This window comes from Notolepis coatsorum (genome assembly GCF_963971535.1).
Source record: "Notolepis coatsorum genome assembly, chromosome: 3".
NCBI lineage: Eukaryota > Metazoa > Chordata > Actinopteri > Aulopiformes > Paralepididae > Notolepis > Notolepis coatsorum.
In genome coordinates, this window is record NC_140167.1 from 33740677 (window position 1) to 33759727 (window position 19051).

Sequence of the window (19051 nt, forward strand, 5' to 3'; positions counted from 1 at the left end):
TCCCATCTTTGTACTTTGTAAAGTATAGGGATTTTCACTGTGCGTTGCAGTGTTTGCAGGGCTATATCTATATTATATATTATAGCTATGGAGACAATACTATGGCTCATTTGACATTAACAATCCATCGTTCAACCTGTGAGAATTCTTAATTCTTTTCATACGTTTGCGTGTTATACCGTCGTGAATATTGTATAGTTTCAGAGTGATCCTGGCTAATACCTGAAAACGGCGCTATGGATCAATACATGAATTTTGCTAAAAGCGTTGGCGTTGTTTGCCTGTACACGCTACTATTTCCAATTCAAATGTATATAATAGGTATTATGTTTCATCATGAATGCATGAAAGGGGGGGGGGGGGGGGGGGGGGCGTTTTTTTATGCTTTGATCGCCAGTAACAGCATTCGTTTTGAATACTACATACCTTGATCAGCCGGGTCGATATGGAATCATTGTAGGATCAAGGTGGAATTGATGTCATATAGTCCTTACCTTTAATAGGAGGTATCCCAAAAAGAATATTCCAATTGTCTGATGGCGATTTCCAGTATTGATGTCGATCGGGTCCCTGACACGAAGTGGCATGGGATATGCCTCAAGTGTGCTGAACGCGTTTCGAAGTGCTCGCATGACTTGGTCTAAATTCTGCACCCGGACCATATACGATGTAACACAGAGTGTGAAATAAGGTTTCAAAGGGTGGGCGATACTGCCACCTAGCAGGATGCGGCCGGTATTGCGCTTTAGGGATTTTAGAATGATTTCCTATGGTAACACCGAGGTTACCTGTAATGAATGAATAAAATCGAATAAAAGAAAAAACAACCAAAACCAGAGAAATCTCGGGTCTGGCAGTCAATGTGTTAAGCAAATTTAGATCCTTTTTTGTAAAAAAGATTATGAAAAACATTAACACAATGGACGCCAGACCAGACATCGGGTTAACTCGCCATCGCTTGAGCGCCAAACCCGAGAAAAGTCAGGTTTTGGTCGCTATTTCTTTTATTCGCTATTTCCATTCATAATTCATCCATCCAGCCTGATGTTATCATTGAAAATGGGTCTGAGATCGCAAACGTCCAATACCGCCGCCTAATGCCTTGTGGCCGCATCAGCATCGGCAGATACTCAATATTAAATGGATCGGGGGCAGAAAAACTGGGACAACCTTAATTGTAATAGATTTCTGTTGGCGTAGCAGCCATTTCCAGCTAGGTCTAGACAGCCTTGGACTTCTGCGGAGGAATAAACGACGCCACACACTTCATTGCAGTTTCACATACCACTGACCGAATCTCACAAGTGAGCCGGCAATGATCCCTTTATTAGAACCAGCTGTGTAATTGTCAGGCTGACAAGTATGACGTCAGCATAAGAGCATTAAAGAGATGCATCGTTCACGACTGTTCAACAATTTCCCCCCCCATTGAATTAGTGAATATTCAAACCTCTTACTACTGGTTGTAACCCCCTCCCCTCCTCGCAGGTCATGTTGTGGAGCGTCTGAGCATCGATAAGATCCGCTTCTTCAGGGTGGAGAGGACGTACGCGGTAACGACAGGGAAGTGGTACTTTGAGTTCGAGGCGGTGACGGGCGGTGACATGAGGGTGGGCTGGGCCAGGCCGGGCTGCAGGCCTGATGTGGAGCTGGGCACCGACGAGCTGGCCTTCGTGTTTGATGGCTACCGGGTGAGTTCAGTAGAGATGATCCTTTAAAGGAACACGCCAACATTTTGGGAAATTCGCTTATCGTCTTCTCCAGAGAGAGACAAGAAGATAGATACCGTTTCCTCTCTGTGTGTTCAGTAGAAAGCTATCTGGCTGCATGTTAGCCTAGCTTAGCACAATGAATGGAAGGAGACATGGCCGGTTAGCCTAGGGCCCTAGGCATTGTCCAACTAACACCTCTCCCGAAGGCTAACCGGCACTGTCCGCTTCCATTCATTGTGCTAAGCTAGGCTAACAGTAGATAGCTTTCTACTGAACGCACAGAGAGGAAACTGGTATCTATCTTCTTGTCTCTCTCTGGAGAAGACGATAAGCTAATTTCCCAAAGTGTTGGCATGTTCCTTTAACCTCTTCCACCCGACCAGACTGTTCTACAAAAGTATCTTTTTTCCCCCAAATGTATTCAAGTATAAACATCATAACCATGTCACAACAGCATTTATAATGTATAGTATCATCAATACGTTAGTTTAGGAATAGGTTATGAATGAATGAATGAATGAAAACTTTATTTAACAGATTGCAGAATGGGTACAATACAGTACGGATCAATACACACAATTGTTAAGGGGATGCAGACCTGAGAAAGACGTTTGTCTTGTTTCCATCAGGGTCCCCCATTTTCAATTCATATAGACATTTATGACATACACAACATACATGACATTTATGGCATAGGGACATATAGGTATTTAGTACTGATACATTTGTGACATAAACGGTATTCAAATATACAGTAGTACAGTGGCGGCCGGTGGGTACTTCGCCATTAGGGGCGCTATACCAAAAATGTTGCAAACATGTACAAGGCACGCATTGGCGAATATTATCACCATTGCCATCGATCTATATATGATCAGTCAGTCAAATGCAACCACGTTTCCAATAGCCCAACACAAACACGCACAGCTCTCTCTCTCTCTCTCGCTCTCTCTCTCTCTCGCTCTCTCTCTCTCTCTCTCTCTCTCTCTCAGATGATGTCAGATCCATTCAATAATAAACACATTTGTAAAGCTCGTTATTTTAAACAAGTTACCATTCATTGTCTGAGTGGTTATGCCCCATATGCGGCGAAATTAGAGAGAGAGAGAGAGAGAGCGAGAGAGAGAGAGAGCGAGAGAGAGAGAGCATTTTAGTAAAGTTACATTTTCAACAAGATTGCTGCTATTTAAACACTTCATGGAAACGGGGTAACGTTAACCTTATGTCGACTGTAGTATTGTATGACCTCGACATAACGTTTAGACGTTAACGTTACTCCGTTTCCATGAAGTAATTATAAAAGTGGCCAGCTAAGATAACGGAGCTAACAGCTAGCAGTAGCTACCGTTAGCTGTAACGTTACAACGTTATGCGGCATCAGTAGACAACGTATCATGTATTAAACTAGAGTTAAGATCGCTAATCTACCTTGTTGTTGGCTTGTTGATAAAGTATATCCACTCCATGGCATTGTCCATCCAGCCTGTGTTGATGTCCATCCATTGTTGTCCCTCCGCTCCGCATCCATATAGCTTGTTGTTAGCCAACAAGCTGTGTGAGTGAAGAGCTGTGTCTTTTCCGCCTCGAACAGCCTGCAAACTACCTGGCGTTCTATCGCCATGCTCTAAGACAAACTCTAACCTTAACCAACTTTGAAAGAGTGCCTAAGCTTAACAGTCTAAAGAACTTGCAGTCACGGCACGCTCTGCATATAGCTTGTTAGCCAAGTGTTAGCTCGTTAGCACAACACAAGTACATTCCTTTGTCCATTTCCGCTCGAACAGACTGCAAACTACCTGGCGTTCTATCGCCATGCTCTAAGACAAACTCTAACCTTAACCAACTTTGAAAGAGTGCCTAAGCTTAACAGTCTAAAGAACTTGCAGTCACGGCACGCTCGTCTAAGACAAACAGCTGCCTGCATCATTCTCACAACAACACAACTATCTCCACCGACCAACCTAGAAATAACCTAGAATTGGAACATAGAAAGTGGATTCGGCCAATCAGAGATCGTCTCTGTGAAATTCTGCTACGGAAAAAAATACTGGCGTCGGCCAATCAGAGAGCGTCTCCGCGAAATGCGGCTACATATATTCTTGACGCTACTGGCTAGACCGCTTCAAATCGCGCCCGGATTCCAACATAATAGTCATATTTCAACGCACAACGCGTTATGCACTGATTGGCTGTGACGGATACAGCGATCAAACTGTGACGCGCACTCAGAGCGCTATCGCGTATAGCCCTGGCCGAGAAATACGAAAAAATAAAAAAAATAAAAAAACGTGATGTCACTTCCTGCTCTGGAAAACGAGTGTTTTTTAATTGCGATAATAACGTTATATTGTGCATTGGAAATACAAACATACTTAAAATGAGTAAATATTATTCATTTTAAACATGTTTATATTATTTATATGGCTATAAAACTAAAAACTAAAAACGTATTTTTCTTGTTCTCTCATATAACCAGGGTAGGACCTGAGGGGGGGCGGCGCCCGAGCGCCCCTAGTGGCGAGCCGCCACTGCAGTAGTAGTACTGTTACCCCTAGATCCTGACAGAGTATATACATATGATGGGGAGGGGACTGTACATTAGGAGGGGGTGGGTGGGTGGGAGAGAGATATACATACGGCGGGGAGGGAATATATACATGCGGTGGGGAGGAGACTGTCTATTAGGAGGTGGTGGGGGTTTTGGGCATTTACGGTGGCCAGTTTCGAATTGCAGCCTCCTGTAGGTGCTCTTTAAGAGCGGTTTTGAATGTGGGTAGGGATTCACATTCCTTTACAGCTTTAGGTAGGGCGTTCCACATTGATGTGGCATAATTGCGAAACGTATTTAGTCCCTTGTTTGAGCCGAATCTGGGTTTTACATGATTTGTTGAGCTTCCTCTGGTGTAGTGGTTGTGGTATTCACTGACCTTTGGGAAGTATTTTGACATGTACATGGGTACCTTAGTCGTATAGTGTATCTTGTAGACCAGGCCCATTGCAAGTTGCTGTACTCTGTCGTCTACTCTAAGCCATCCTAGGTTGTCAAAGTGGGCAGGGGTGAGGTGGGTTCTGGGGGTAAGGTCAAGTAGTAGTCTGACCAGTTTGTTTTGTGAAGTTTGTAATTTTGTCTTAAGCGCCTTTGAGGTGCTTTGGTACCATGAGGTGCACGCATAGTCGTAGTACCCTTGAATGAGTGCTCCTGCCAGAGTCTTCAGGGTATTCTTGTTTACCAGAGAGGAGATCCGGTACAAGAATCTAGTTCGTTTGTTGACTTTTTTTATTACATTGGATGCCATTTTGTCACAGGAAAGATTTGCCTCTAAGATGGAACCCAGGTAGGTAATTTCGTCTTTCCTTGTGACAATATTGTCACCCACTGCAACTGAGAAGCCGTCGGTCTTGCTGAGTTTGTTATTTGAACCGAAGAGAATGGACTCTGTTTTGCCCATGTATAATGATAGTTTGTTATCAGCGAGCCATATGCAGATTTTGCCTAGTTCCGAGCTGAGGGTTTTTTCAACCTGCAACTTGTTCTTGTCAGAGACCAGCAGGGCTGAGTCGTCCACAAACAGGAACAAGTTGCAGTCACAGGCTGACGACATGTCATTTGCATAAATTAGGAAGAGTAGCGGTCCTAGTATGCTTCCTTGTGGAACACCACAGCTCACTGTGAGGGGGGGGGATAGAGTACCGTTTACCTCTACCATCTGTTCTCTCCCCTCCAGGTAGGATTGCATCCAGCTCACTGATGAGCTATCAAAACCAATTGCTTTTAGCTTGTCAATCAGAATGGAGTGATTGACAGTGTCGAAGGCCTTTTGTAGGTCCAGCATGACCATGCTGCAGTATTTGCCCGCGTCCACCTCTTGTTTGATGTGGTCGTTCAAATAGAGGAGGCATGTGTCAGTGGAGTGGGACGTTCTGAAGCCAGATTGGAATTCGTAGATTAGATTTTTTTCCGCCAGGTACTTTTCGACCTGTTCGAAGACTATTTTCACCATGACTTTCGAGATGGAGGTAAGAATAGAAACAGGGCGGTAGTTGCCTGGGTCTAATTTGCTGCCCTTTTTGTGCAGAGGGGTCACTCGCAATTTTGAAGTCCTTGGGGACGTGTCCCTGTTTTATAGATAGGTTTATTATGTGAGTGATGACTGGGGTGATGGCGGCTGCTGCGTCTCTGAGGAATTTGGAGGGGATGTTGTCATGGCCAGTGGCCTTGTTAGGTGGGAGGGTGCTCAATAATTTGAGTACCTCATCGGTTGTTACCATTTCAAGTTTGAAGTCGTCTTTGTGGACCCCTAGGTTTTTGTAGTATGCTACTATGTGTTCTACCCCATAATGCCCTGAGTGGGAGGGTAGTTTGTTTACCAGTGTTGTGGCTATGTTTGTGAAGAAGATGTTTAAGTAATTGGCTACATCCAGCTTGTCTGTGATGAGCGTGTTGTCCGTCTTTATGTTTATGTTTGAGAATCTGGTTTTAAGTTTTTTACTGCAGCCTAGTTGATTATTGAGTAATTTCCAAAGTTTGCAGGGTTTGTTTTTGTTTTCCTCAGTTTTGTCGTTGATGAAATTTATTTTTGCGGTTTTGATCATGGTGTTTACGTCATTTCTTAGTCTGTTTCTTTGAATTTTTTGTTCAACCACGTGGGCTTGGAGTTCACTGTTTGAGCTTTTGGAAAAAGTGTTAAAGTGTTATTAGATAGATTTTCCTTTTCGAAATGGTCTTTATTTCGCGAGAGGTGACCATTTTGGAAAACCTTGAACCATGGGAATTGTAGTTTTTCACATCCATAGCTCTGGATCTGCGTTGTAATTTTTCAAAACTACACTTTCTGAAAGGATCTATGGGGTTCAAGGTTCATAGTTCTGTATGCATTTTTTTAATAACTCTTATTATTCGGGATGATAAGCCACACAACGTAACGTTATTGATTATAAATTTGTTTCAAAACGGTTGCACCCTGGTCAAAATAAAAAAGTACAGTCGATTACAATAGATTTCATTATCTGTTCTTATGCACGCCTGGTGATACTAAATCCAAATTGAACTTGGCCATTTGAAAGATAATATATGTATATATATAAATGTCCGAATTGGCTATAATAAGGTCATTTATAAGCCTGCTATTCTATATTCTATAATAATATTTCAAATTGCATTGGTCCGGATGGGAAAATTCAGTACTGTATCTACAGAACCTTCTGTTTAATCATCTTCCCTTTATTCATTTCCTTATATCTGTTGTACACATTATCTCAAGAAGGTACTGAACGAGATCAGTGGCAGTTTTTAATGTTTGGTCATTATTAGCATGGTGTTATTCACTGTCAACGATGCAAAGAAAAATCATAATTCATATTCTCCTTTGTTTCATCACAATTTAAGCAAGCCTAGTAATATATAATAATAATAATAATGCAATAATATGCAAATGACCTTGTAGAAGTGGAGCAATATTCCATTTACTTAGGTATGTATTTTAGGAGGATTTTCAGAAAATAGGCTCCGGGCTTAAGAGGTTAAATACGCTGTGCAAATATCGATATGGTGAATAATAATAATAATAATAATAATAATAATAATAATAATAATAATAATAATAATAATAATAATAATAATAATAATAATAATAATAATAATAATAATAATAATAATAATAATAATAATAATAATAATAATAACTTTATTATCACAGACAATAAAATGAACAAATTAATAAAATGAACATAAAACAATCTAAGATGCACACTGTATCACAACATCCTGTGTTAGAATTCAACCCTTGACCTTTGTTGCATGTCGCCCCCTTCTCTCTCCTCCATATCACTCTTGGAGCGGACAGTGCCGGTTAGCCTAGGCATTGTCCAACTAACACCTCTCCCGAAGGCTAACCGGCACTGTCCCCTTCCATTCATTGTGCTAAGCTAGGCTAACCTGCAGCCAGATAGCTTTCTACTGAACGCACAGAAGGGAAACTGGTATCTATCTTCTTGTCTCTCTCTCTCGTGTGTGTGTGTGTGTGTGTGTGTGTGTGTGTGTGTGTGTGTGTGTGTGTGTGTGTGTGTGTGTGTGTGTGTGTGTGTGTGTGTGTGTGTGTGTGTGTGTGTGTGTGTGTGTGTGTGTGTGTGTGTGTGTGTGTGTGTGTGTGTGTGTGTGTGTGTGTGTGTGTGTGTGTGTGTGTGTGTGTGTGTGTGTGCGTGCGTGTGTGTGTGCGTGCACAGGGGCACCGTCTGAACATGGGCAGCCGCTTCTTCGGGCGGTCGTGGCACGTCGGGGACGTGGTGGGATGCATGATCAACATGGAGGACAAGTCCATGATCTTCACTCTCAATGGAGAGATCCTCATCACCAACAAGGGCTCCGAACTCTGCTTCGCTGACTTCGAGACCGAGGACGGTGAGAGAGAGAGAGAGAGAGAGAGAGGACAGTGAGAGAGAGAGAGAGAGAGAGAGAGAGAGAGAGAGAGAGAGAGAGAGAGAGAGAGAGAGAGGACGGTGAGAGAGAGGGAGAGAGAGAGAGGACGGTGAGAGAGAGGGAGAGAGAGAGAGAGAGAGAGGACGGTGAGAGAGAGGGAGAGAGAGAGAGGACGGTGAGAGAGAGGGAGAGAGAGAGAGAGAGAGAGGACGGTGAGAGAGAGGGAGAGAGAGGACGGTGAGAGAGAGGACGGTGAGTGATAGAGAGAGAGAGAGAGAGAGAGAGAGAGAGAGGACAGTGAGAGAGAGAGAGAGAGAGAGAGAGAGAGAGAGAGAGAGAGAGAGAGACGGTGAGAGAGAGAGAGAGAGAGAGAGAGAGAGAGAGAGAGAGAGAGAGAGAGAGAGAGAGAGAGAGAGAGAGAGAGAGGACGGTGAGAGAGAGGGAGAGAGGACGGTGAGAGAGAGGGAGAGAGAGAGAGGAGGAGAGAGAGGACAGTGAGAGAGAGGGAGAGAGAGAGAGAGAGGACGGTGAGAGAGAGGACGGTGAGTGAGAGAGAGAGGGAGAGAGAGAGAGAGGACGGTGAGAGAGAGGGAGAGAGAGGACGGTGAGAGAGAGGACGGTGAGTGAGAGAGAGAGAGAGAGAGTGAGAGAGAGAAAGAGAGAGAAAGAGAGAGGACGGTGAGAGAGAGGACGGTGAGTGATAGAGAGAGAGAGAGAGAGAGAGAGAGAGAGAGAGAGAGAGAGAGAGAGGACGGTGAGAGAGAGAGAGAGAGAGAGAGAGAGAGAGAGAGAGAGAGAGAGTGAGAGAGAGAGAGAGAGATAGGTCAGGGGTGGTGTGATGTGAGACAGATGATGATGCTTATGTTTGTCTTTGAAGCTGAGTGTAAAAAGAGCGTAGTGGATCGTTTGTCCTCTCCATCTCACGCCCTCGTCTTTCAGTGGGAGCCTCTATGATCCAGAGCAGTGACTAACGTGTTGAAGCAGCTCACCTAGAACCACCATGCTGGGGAAATAAGTGAGAAATAATTGGCTCCTTATTAGGAAATCAGCCCTTATATAATGTGACACTTGTAAAGTGGTTATTAGTGAAGCCGGGATAGATTTTCCCCACCCCCTCCTGCTGTGTGTGTGTGTGTGTGTGTGTTCCTAGAGCCTCTTCTCTAAAAGTCACTTTATTTCTCCCTCTCTCCCTTTCTCCATCTCTCTCGTCCTCTCATCTCCTCCTCCTCCTCCCTCCCTCTCTGTCCGCCCAGGGTTCATTCCGGTGTGCAGTCTGGGTCTGGCCCAGGTGGGCCGCATGAACCTGGGGAAGGACGCCAGCACCTTCAAGTACTACACCATGTGTGGCCTCCAGGAGGGCTTTGAGCCCTTCGCCGTCAACATGAACCGCGAGGTCACCATGTGGTTCAGCAAGCGCCTCCCCACCTTCGTCAACGTGCCCAAGGACCACAGCCACATAGCCGTAAGAGCCAGTTCTTTAGAACCATAATGTTTTTTAACCCTTTCACTACCACACTACATTAGGTTAACCCTTTACTACCACACTACAGACGGTTAACCCGTTGTCGTGTGGCAGTGAAAGGGTTAACCTTCTGTGTTGTCACAGTGAAAGGGTTAACCGTTTGGTAGTGTGGTAGTGGAAGGGTTAATATATATTTAAATTATTTACACTTGTACATTTGACTGTATATTACTGTATATTTTTGGCTGTATATTTGAGAATGTATATACATATTTCAAATTGCCCTCTGGATAATAAAAGTAGTTCTATTCTATTCTAATTTCTATTCTATTTTAGAATGTATATCCCAGACTGTATTTTTATTATTATTTGTGATTTTAGATGTTTGACTATACCTAAATGTTTATTGTGAGCGATCTGTAGTGCTGAATTCCATTCTATTCTATTCTATGTTTATCAATTATATATGTGAAAAATGTATATGGATTATGTACGGCATGCATTATAATACACTGCCAGAAAAACTACAAAATCGTTTTCATTTAGAAAGTGAGTTTAGTAGGAGAAAATACAATTTTAAACATCAGTTTGCACGTACCACACTTAAACAGATGTGTCCTTCAGTTATTGGTGTAAAGTTATGGAATTCTCTCCATAGCGAGCTTAAGGGATGTAACAGTGTTTATCAATTCAAACAAATTTATAAAAAAAATATATTTAGTTAGTATGAAAATCAAAATGTGATCTGAATAGTGAGATTTTTTTTTTTTTTTTTTTTTTTTTTTCTTTATTCTTTATCATTATTATTATTATTTAAATTTTTCTTGTTTAACTGTGGATTGTGTTTCTTTTATAATGGTATAAATGATTATTTGTGTAAATAAGGTTATACGCCGACCATTAAGAAAATACATGTTCGTTTAGGAATAAGGGGCAGGTAACTATAAGATTTATTCTTCTTCCTGCTCCTTTTGTCCATGGAATGGCTATTTATGATTTTTTTTTAATGAAGAAACTATGATTGTATTATTCCATGTGGCAAATAAAAACTCTGAACTGAACTGAACATTATCATTATATGATTGGTTTTGGCACATGCTACACAGGCCTACTGTACGTAACACAACATTTTATAGATGTTGAAATGCAGGATGTCAGTGTTAGTCCCCATAGTAGCCATGTAATTGTATTGTAGAGACAATTTTTTTGCTTGACCTCACTGTATAAAACTACCTATATCTTTAGGATAATCACAGCCTCATAAGACGTTACAACCACAAACAAGAGACCTGGGGTATTCAGAGAATATATGCCTAGTTGCCTAGTTTTATTGACAACAAGGGGGGGGGGTTCAGAGCTATTTCAAAATCAGAAGTGCTCGAGAATGCAATTCTTACAGTAATATCCAAAAGTCAAAGGTTTTTGATACCAAATCACAACATGAATTTCTCTATGGTGTTCCTCAGGGTCTTGGTGTCTTAATTAATCTGCTATTTTGGAGGGATTCTTGTGGTAACAAACAGCAAAATCTCAACAAACAACGGGTTGATTGGAAACATCGTTTTATCATGAGAATTAGGCTGCGGAGGGCCACTACGTGGCGTAGTGGGCAAGGCGCTCGCCACGAAATCTGGAGACGCTGGGCTTGCCTGTTCGAGCCCAGCGCTCCACATTTGCTTTCAGTTTAGCTGGTCGTCCGTACTAATACACATTGGCCGTATTAGGGGGTGGGAAACTGATGGGTGGGGATCGGGCGTTGTGGACAGCGACTCCTACAGGTCGGTTGGTGCGCCTGCGCAGTAGAATCAGGAAGTGTCGGGGGCAGCGTGAGCCTCCCACGCGTTACTCCTCGCCACTGAGAGATCGAGCTGCGCAGGTGAAAAGATGCGACTGCTGTTACCTCAAGTACCGGAGGGGACTTGTGCTATGTATGACTTAGTCCACATTGCAGCCGGCTTGTGGGAGGCAAGAAACAGCGTTCGTGACAGGGGAGGGTTGAATTGGATGATACGAAATTGGGATGGGAGAAAATATAAAAAATGGGAGAAAAAGTGGATCAAAAAAGAGAATTAGGCTACGGTTACACTAGGGCCATTTCATTTAGTTTCATTTAGCTTTTCAAAACGCTGCGTATTGGCAGGTAACTAAGAGTTAAGTTAGACGTCGTTTTGTCACGTCTACTATATACATGTAGTACAATGCCAAAGCTGTAGGTGGCGATGTAGTTCAAACATGAAGGCCATTTTTAACCAATCAGAAAAGGTTGAACGCGTCACTCCACATCTTGCTCAAAATCTCAGAGAGCCACCATCTTTATACCTCGCATGAGCCATTGACGTTAATGCTAGCAGAATGAATGGATGTAAACTTTATTTAACAGATGGGTACAATACAATACGGCTAAATACAAACAATTGTTAAGGGAATGCAGACTGTTGTAGCTTGGACTGGGCTCCTTATACCAATAACTTGACAACACATTGGTAGCCGCAGCTACTTGGGACAGCTCTGCTGTAAACACTGGAAATAACTAATGGACGGAGTCGAGGTCCAGCCAGGGGAGAATTTGGCGTCGGTCTCTACTGCGCATGGGCATTGGGCAGAAAGGCTCTGTATCTGGCTCGCACAAATTACATGGCACCATTGTCGGCGAGTGTCGGCGAGTTTCCAAAACGAAAACACCCTTTCAGCGTTGCCGCTAGAAAAACGTGTTTTCCTGCCAAAACTGCGTTACTTTTTAACTTGGACATGCAAACGTAATCATTCGAAAATAGAACGTTTCTGTTTTACACCAGTGTAACCATGGCCTTAGGCTACCTATTATTTCGGCAATGGTCTCATTTGTTTACTGTAATTCTACCACAGCAGGTATCGCGGCTAATCTGACAATGATTATGATGTGATATATTATTGTTGAAAATTCTCCTTATAGCTTTAAAGGAACACATCAACATTTTGGGAAATTATCTTATCGTCTTCTCCAGAGAGAGACAAGAAGATAGATACCAGTTTCCTCTCTGTGCGTTCAGTAGAAAGCTATCTGGCTGCATGTTAGCCTAGCTTAGCACAATGAATGGAAGCGGACAGTGCGGGTTAGCCTTCGGGTGAGGTGTTAAATGGACAATGCCTAGGCTAACCGGCCATTTCCGCTTCCATTCATTGTGCTAAGCTAGGCTGCTAACATGCAGCCAGATAGCTTTCTACTGAACACACAGAGAGGCAACTGGTATCTATCTTCTTGTCTCTCTCTCTGGAGAAGAAGGTAAGCTAATTTCCCAAAATGTTGGCATGTCCCTTTAAGAATGACGGACCATACTGACAAAACAATCTTGCTCTTTGCCAGGTGACCAGAATCGACGGCACCGTGGACAGCCCCCCCTGTCTGAAGGTCAGCCACATGACGTTCGGCACCCAGAACAGCAACGCTGACATGGTGTTCTGTCGCCTAAGCATGCCCGTGGAGTTCCACTCCTTCTTCAAGACCAGCCCCGTCGTCGACATGAACGGTGTGCACGACGAGGAGGCGCTCAAAGTCAAATACAGGTACAGCTGCAATCATCCATCATCACTACATTAGCCAATGAGACTCAGCCACAGTCCTCGACGCGGTGACAGTACAATCTGAATGAGATATACCAAGATATTAATGATTTGCCTGATTGATTCTACTCACAGTGATAGTCACACGTTGATTCTCGATTGTGATTTCTCATGGCATCATTTATTAACATTTCTGTGACAGATTTCCGCTGAGGTCTGTCAAACATAGCGATGAAGGCAGAAGAGTGGATTATGGCAGCATCACCACGGTATGAAACAACTCCTAAAATTATCATTTCATTTCTTTGCGATGTGCTCCTCTCTGCCTCTGCGTGGGATGACTGTTGTCCGTGGGTCTTTGTTTTCTTTTCACAGTACTACCATTCGGTCCGGGTGTTCGCCGGTCAAGACCCCGCCGGCGTGTGGGTGGGCTGGGTTACCCCCGACTACCATTATTATAGCAACAACTTCAACCTCAGCAAGAACCGGACGGTGACGGTAACCCTGGGCGACGAGCGTGGGCGGGTCCATGAGAGGTGAGTCCGTTGTTAAGGAGAACCCACCTCCTCGCACTGGGATGGAGATAAATTATATCTATCTATCATCTATCTATCTATCTATCTATCTATCTATCTATCTATCTATCTATCTATCTATCTATCTATCTATCTATCTATCTATCTATCTATCTATCTATCTATCTATCTATCTATCTATCTATCTATCTATCTATCTATCTATCTATCTATCTATCTATCTATCTATCTATCTATCTATCTATCTATCTATCTATCTATCTATCTATCTATGATCTCTCTTCCTCCTCTCATCCCATCATTCTCTTCCACCCACCTTCATCTTTCTGCTCCCCTCCTCCCTCCCTCCTCCCGTCCTCTCAGTTTGAAGAGGAGTAACTGCTACATGGTGTGGGGGGGGGATGTGACCAGCGCGGCCCACTCCTCCAGCCGCAGCAATGTTGACCTGGAGATGGGCTGTCTGATAGACCTGGCCACCGGCCTGGTGGCATTCACTGTCAACGGCAAGGAGGTCTCCACTTCATACCAGGTACCGGTCTCATGTACTGTCTCTGTGTGTGTACAGTAGATAAGAGCGAAGGGGCGGAGCTCCACTGGTCGGTTTTTGCTCTCTCGCAAAGGGTTTTACTGTATAATCATTAGTCAATTGGCTTGTCACTGGCAGTATATTTAAAATGTCAAGACAAGCATACTTGGCTGTCAGCACTCAAGGTCAACGTCAACGTCACTTATGCTGCCAGTCTATTACTGTAATGACTATTAGCAATCAGAAATTCTTCATATGTTGCCAAAGTTCTGTAAGTATTTATTATTTACAGAATATATATTTATATGTATTATTGTCTTGTCATTATTATTATTATTGTTGTTATTAGTGTTGTTGATATTTTTTTTTAAAGGATAAAAAAAAAAGATGTTGCCAAAGTTATTTTAAATACTTGTGTTGGCATTTGTAAGATCACTAACAAAAACAAAAAGCCAATGTATTGCTCAGATTTACCCAGAATCTAAATGTGCAATGTTTCTGGAGCATAAGTAGAGACTAGACGTGACGTTTCTCCCACAGAATGCACCATCCCTCCATGTGCATCTATGGGTTTGGCTCAAGTCTGTGTTTAAATGTCTGAGTTGAGTCAGTCCACCCACCCTTTTATCCACCCATCCATCCATCCATCCATCCATCCATCCATCCATCCATCCATCCATCCATCCATCCATCCATCCATCCATCCATCCATCCATCCATCCATCCATCCATCCATCCATCCATCCATCCATCCATCCATCCATCCATCCATCCATCCATCCATCCATCTATCATTATCTAGCCTCTCTTGGCTTAACGTTGAAAATAGATTGTCTTTAAATATACTTGTGCTGTTCAAGTTGGTCATGAGCAGTAAAACTCCTGTTTTTATACATAATCAGATTGTTTTTAGTAATACTGTGCACAAGCATTACACTAGAGGTTCCAGTAGGCAGCTTGAATAGCCAGGTCCTAAAACCTACGCTTTAAGGAGATCTTTTATTTTTAGAGCATTAACTCTTTGGAATAACCTGCCTCAAAACCTCTGCTGCATTTACAGTAGATTCACTTTTTAAAATAATCTTAAATTGTTTTTAACACTATAAAGTAATTTTTTGTTTTTGTTTTACACTGTAATGTAATTTTGGCTATCTTAATTGTTACAGTAGTTTCATTATGCATTGTGTGTACTGACTTTTAATAATTTAGTTTTTGCAATAATAATTGTTTTTGTATGTTTTTTTGTGTGTGGACCCCAGGGCCCTCATTCATCAACGTGTCTTACGCACAGATTTGTGCTTAACCTGTGCGTACGATCATTTCTAAGCAAAGAGTGGGATTCATCAATTTCAACTTGAACTTGACTCTGTGCTTATATTTACGCACAGCTCGGAGCACACTTAGCTGATGCCCAGTGGTAGAACATCGTTACTACGGCATAAGCGCTCCTCAGTTCTGCATTAGTTTCAAGGCGGAAATAAGCTTCCGTGCATTAGTTTCAACACTGGCGTGTTCAACTTCTGTATGACCCGTAATTCATTATAGTTCATTGTAAAATAGCGACAGTAGTGTGTAATTATAACGGGCTCATGCGGGAACAAGAGGTTGGCTTGCTTGTTTGGCACGGGGGGCAGAAGCAGAACGCACCTCCAAACGCGATTAAATATTGTTTCAAATAAAAAGCGACATACTATTATTTTGTGTCATGTTTCCAAATAAGATTGGCCACAACGGAATGCTTTCTACTTCAATTTGTTGATTAGAATAGATTACCTCGCTCCGTTGAAACTTCACTGAGCTCAGCACACAGACATGATGGAATTCAAGTTCATGTATTGAAAGGCAGGCTACATCATACATGGCAGTGATATTCATTGTTCTTGTATATGCTCTCGTATTATTGTTTATATAGGCTACCCAATACTGACATCAAAATAGATTGTATGCTTCTAGAAATCATATGCAGCAGGTAGAAAATTTACGGAAAATCCGTCGCGATTTGGAATAAAATTGAGGAGAACTTTAATCCCTGGGTATTAATCAAACAAAACGGAAAAAGGCAGTCATATTCCAGCACGGTCTTTATTAGTGTTTGCGCTGCCCAGGCAGCAATGGTTAATAGATATCATATCCGACATCACCGTACGTGTAGACGTCTGTCAAGTTAGTTTACTGTATGCAGGCTTCGCAGGGCTGTGTGTTATATATGCGCAAGTTACTGTTGCATAATGTAGGCTATGGCTGCTATTATATGTAATTCATATAGGCTACCTAATAGTATATGATTTTTAGAGGCATCTATTTTGTTGTCGGTAATACCGACAACAAAATAGATGCCTCTAAAAATCATATTATAGCCAATCGAACACAACTAATAAAGGCATTCATATTACAGCACGGTTATAATGACACACAACCAACGCCAAACAGTGGTCAACGAACGGTCTTTATTAGTGTTTTGAGCTGTCCAGGCAGAATTGCAGCAATGGTCTTAGGGAGCCGTTGATATCTGACATCACCGTGTACAAGTCAGCCTTTTATTTATCCCATAACACGCGTTGTGTCTTCTTGGTTCGACAGCGCCTCAGTGAATAATCTCCCGTGGAGTTTCTCAGAGTTCCGCTCGGGTCAGTCCATTATTTCACATCCCAAGGGGGGTGTTTCATGACCATATATGGATAATCATGCACGAGCATTGACGGTAGAACAAAGTGGTATTTATCAACACGGGGGAGCATAGGACCTGTGTACGCACGGTTGATGAATCCCAATATTTCCGTGCGTACACTCATTCTAAATTCTGTGCTTACGTGTGGAAATAGAACATTTTCTACGTCCACGTTGATGAATGAGGGCCGAAGACTAGCTGGTTGCTATGGCACCAGATAATGGGGATCCCTAATAAAATAAAATCAAATAAAAATCTATCCATTCCTCCCTCCATTCATCCATCTATTCATCCAGCTATCTATCCATACATCCATCTACTGTCACAAACCACTTCTCTCAGCAGTCCTCGTATGATGTCTTAAATTATACATCTAACCTCATACATACTTTAAATCCCTGTCATACTGTATCCGCTTCACCTTGATTAGTCAGTCCTCCTCTTCCTCCTGCCTGTAACTCACTAATATGATACGTGACGTGTCTGCTGTGACAACCTTCAAACTTTAGTATCAGCCTGTTCAGACGCACTCTCTGAACCCAGAGGGAGACGAATCTCAGGGGAAGCGTTCGTAGGACATAATCTTCTTAATGTTCTCTATCACAGAAACATGGGCAGGCTTTGCACTGCAGTGAGTCACCCTGCCAAACCGAGCCTCTCTGACGCACACACCCATACAGACGTACGCGCACACCAGGCAGCGGCCCATGTAAAATAGTACACTCCTGCTTGGTGTTTCTGCTAAGCTGCCAGTCATGCTCTCTTTCCACTGCTCAACCCTGTCATGAGGACTTCCTGTACACTGCCTGATACTGACTGTTATTGTTGACTGCCTGATACTGACTGTTGTTGTTGACTGCCTGATACTGACTGTTGTTGTTGTTGTTGACTAGGTGGAGCCGAACACCAAACTCTTCCCTGCTGTGTTCGTGCGACCCACCAGTCCCAACCTCTTCCAGTTTGAGCTGGCCAAAGTAAAGGTACGGTCCTCTTAGTGGCATGCTCTTGAGATCATCTGCAAACCTTGAAGTGTGTTTTTGAAAGGTGTATGGCTAAAGAATGGATGCATGGATAGATGGATGAACAAATTCATGGATGGATGGATAGATGGATGAAAAAATGGATGAATGGATGATTGATTGGTTGATTATTGAATGAATGACTGAATTGATGGATGGATGAACCAACGAATGAACAAATGGATGGATGAATGGACAAACGAATGAATGAATGGATCGATGGATCAATGGATCAATGGATTATTGGATCAATGGCTGGACAAATAAATAGTCGATTGATTGATTGATTGAATAAGAAAGCCTCCACTTGCCCTCTGCCCTCTCCAGAATGCCATGCCCCTGTCATCGGCCATCTTTAAGAGCGAGCACAAGAACCCGGTGCCCCAGTGCCCTCCCCGTCTGGATGTCCAGACCATCAACACGGTGCTGTGGAGCCGGATGCCCAACATCTTCCTGAAGGTGGAGACGACCAGGGTCAGCGAGAGACATGGCTGGGTGGTGCAGTGTGTGGAGCCTCTGCAGATGCTGGCTGTGCATATCCCTGAGGAGAACAGGTACAGGACAGCTGTGTGTATTAACCTTCTGTGGTGTGGTAGTGAAAGGGTTAACCTTATGTAGTGTGGTAGTGGAAGGGTTAACCATTTGTCGCGTGGTACTGAAAGGGTTAACCCTTTGTCGTGTGGCAGTGAAATGGTTAACCTTCTGTCTTGTCGCAGTGAAAGGGTTAACCCTTTGGTAGTGTGACAGTGAAAGGTTTAAGATAAGATAATACCATAAGATAATAATAATAATAATAATAATAATAATAATAATAATAATAATAATAATAATAATAATAATAATAATAATAATAATAATAATAATAATAATAATAATACATTTGATTTATAAAGCGCTTTTCAAGAACCCAAAGACACTGACAATAAGCAAAAGAAATGAACAGAGAAACAAAGAACCACAGGGAATAAGCAACAGTATGTATACGCAAGACATAAAACCACGGGTAACAAGTAACAAATACAGAGTCCAGTAGGGGAACAGTCAGGGAAGTAAGGAAACCGAGGGGAGGGGGTGGGACAGGAGACGGAGAGAAAGTAGGGAAGGGGAGGGGAGGTGGTAGTTTGGAGGAGGGTGGTTATGGGTAGGGAAGGTTGTATGCTTGGGAGAACAGGT

At 42.8% G+C, this 19051-nt stretch overlaps 1 protein-coding gene across 1 annotated transcript in view; it reads left to right on the forward strand.

The window, feature by feature from the left end:
• Positions 1–19051, forward strand: part of LOC311225759 (ryanodine receptor 3) — a gene marked incomplete at both ends in the record, with an annotated part of 274770 nt that overhangs the window by 130366 nt on the left and 125353 nt on the right. Inside the window, 9 exon segments of the mRNA XM_084311153.1 lie at positions 1489–1691; positions 7935–8109; positions 9381–9589; positions 12933–13132; positions 13332–13398; positions 13505–13665; positions 14029–14194; positions 17753–17839; positions 18206–18432. Coding sequence (XP_084167279.1) covers positions 1489–1691; positions 7935–8109; positions 9381–9589; positions 12933–13132; positions 13332–13398; positions 13505–13665; positions 14029–14194; positions 17753–17839; positions 18206–18432 — 1495 coding nt within the window.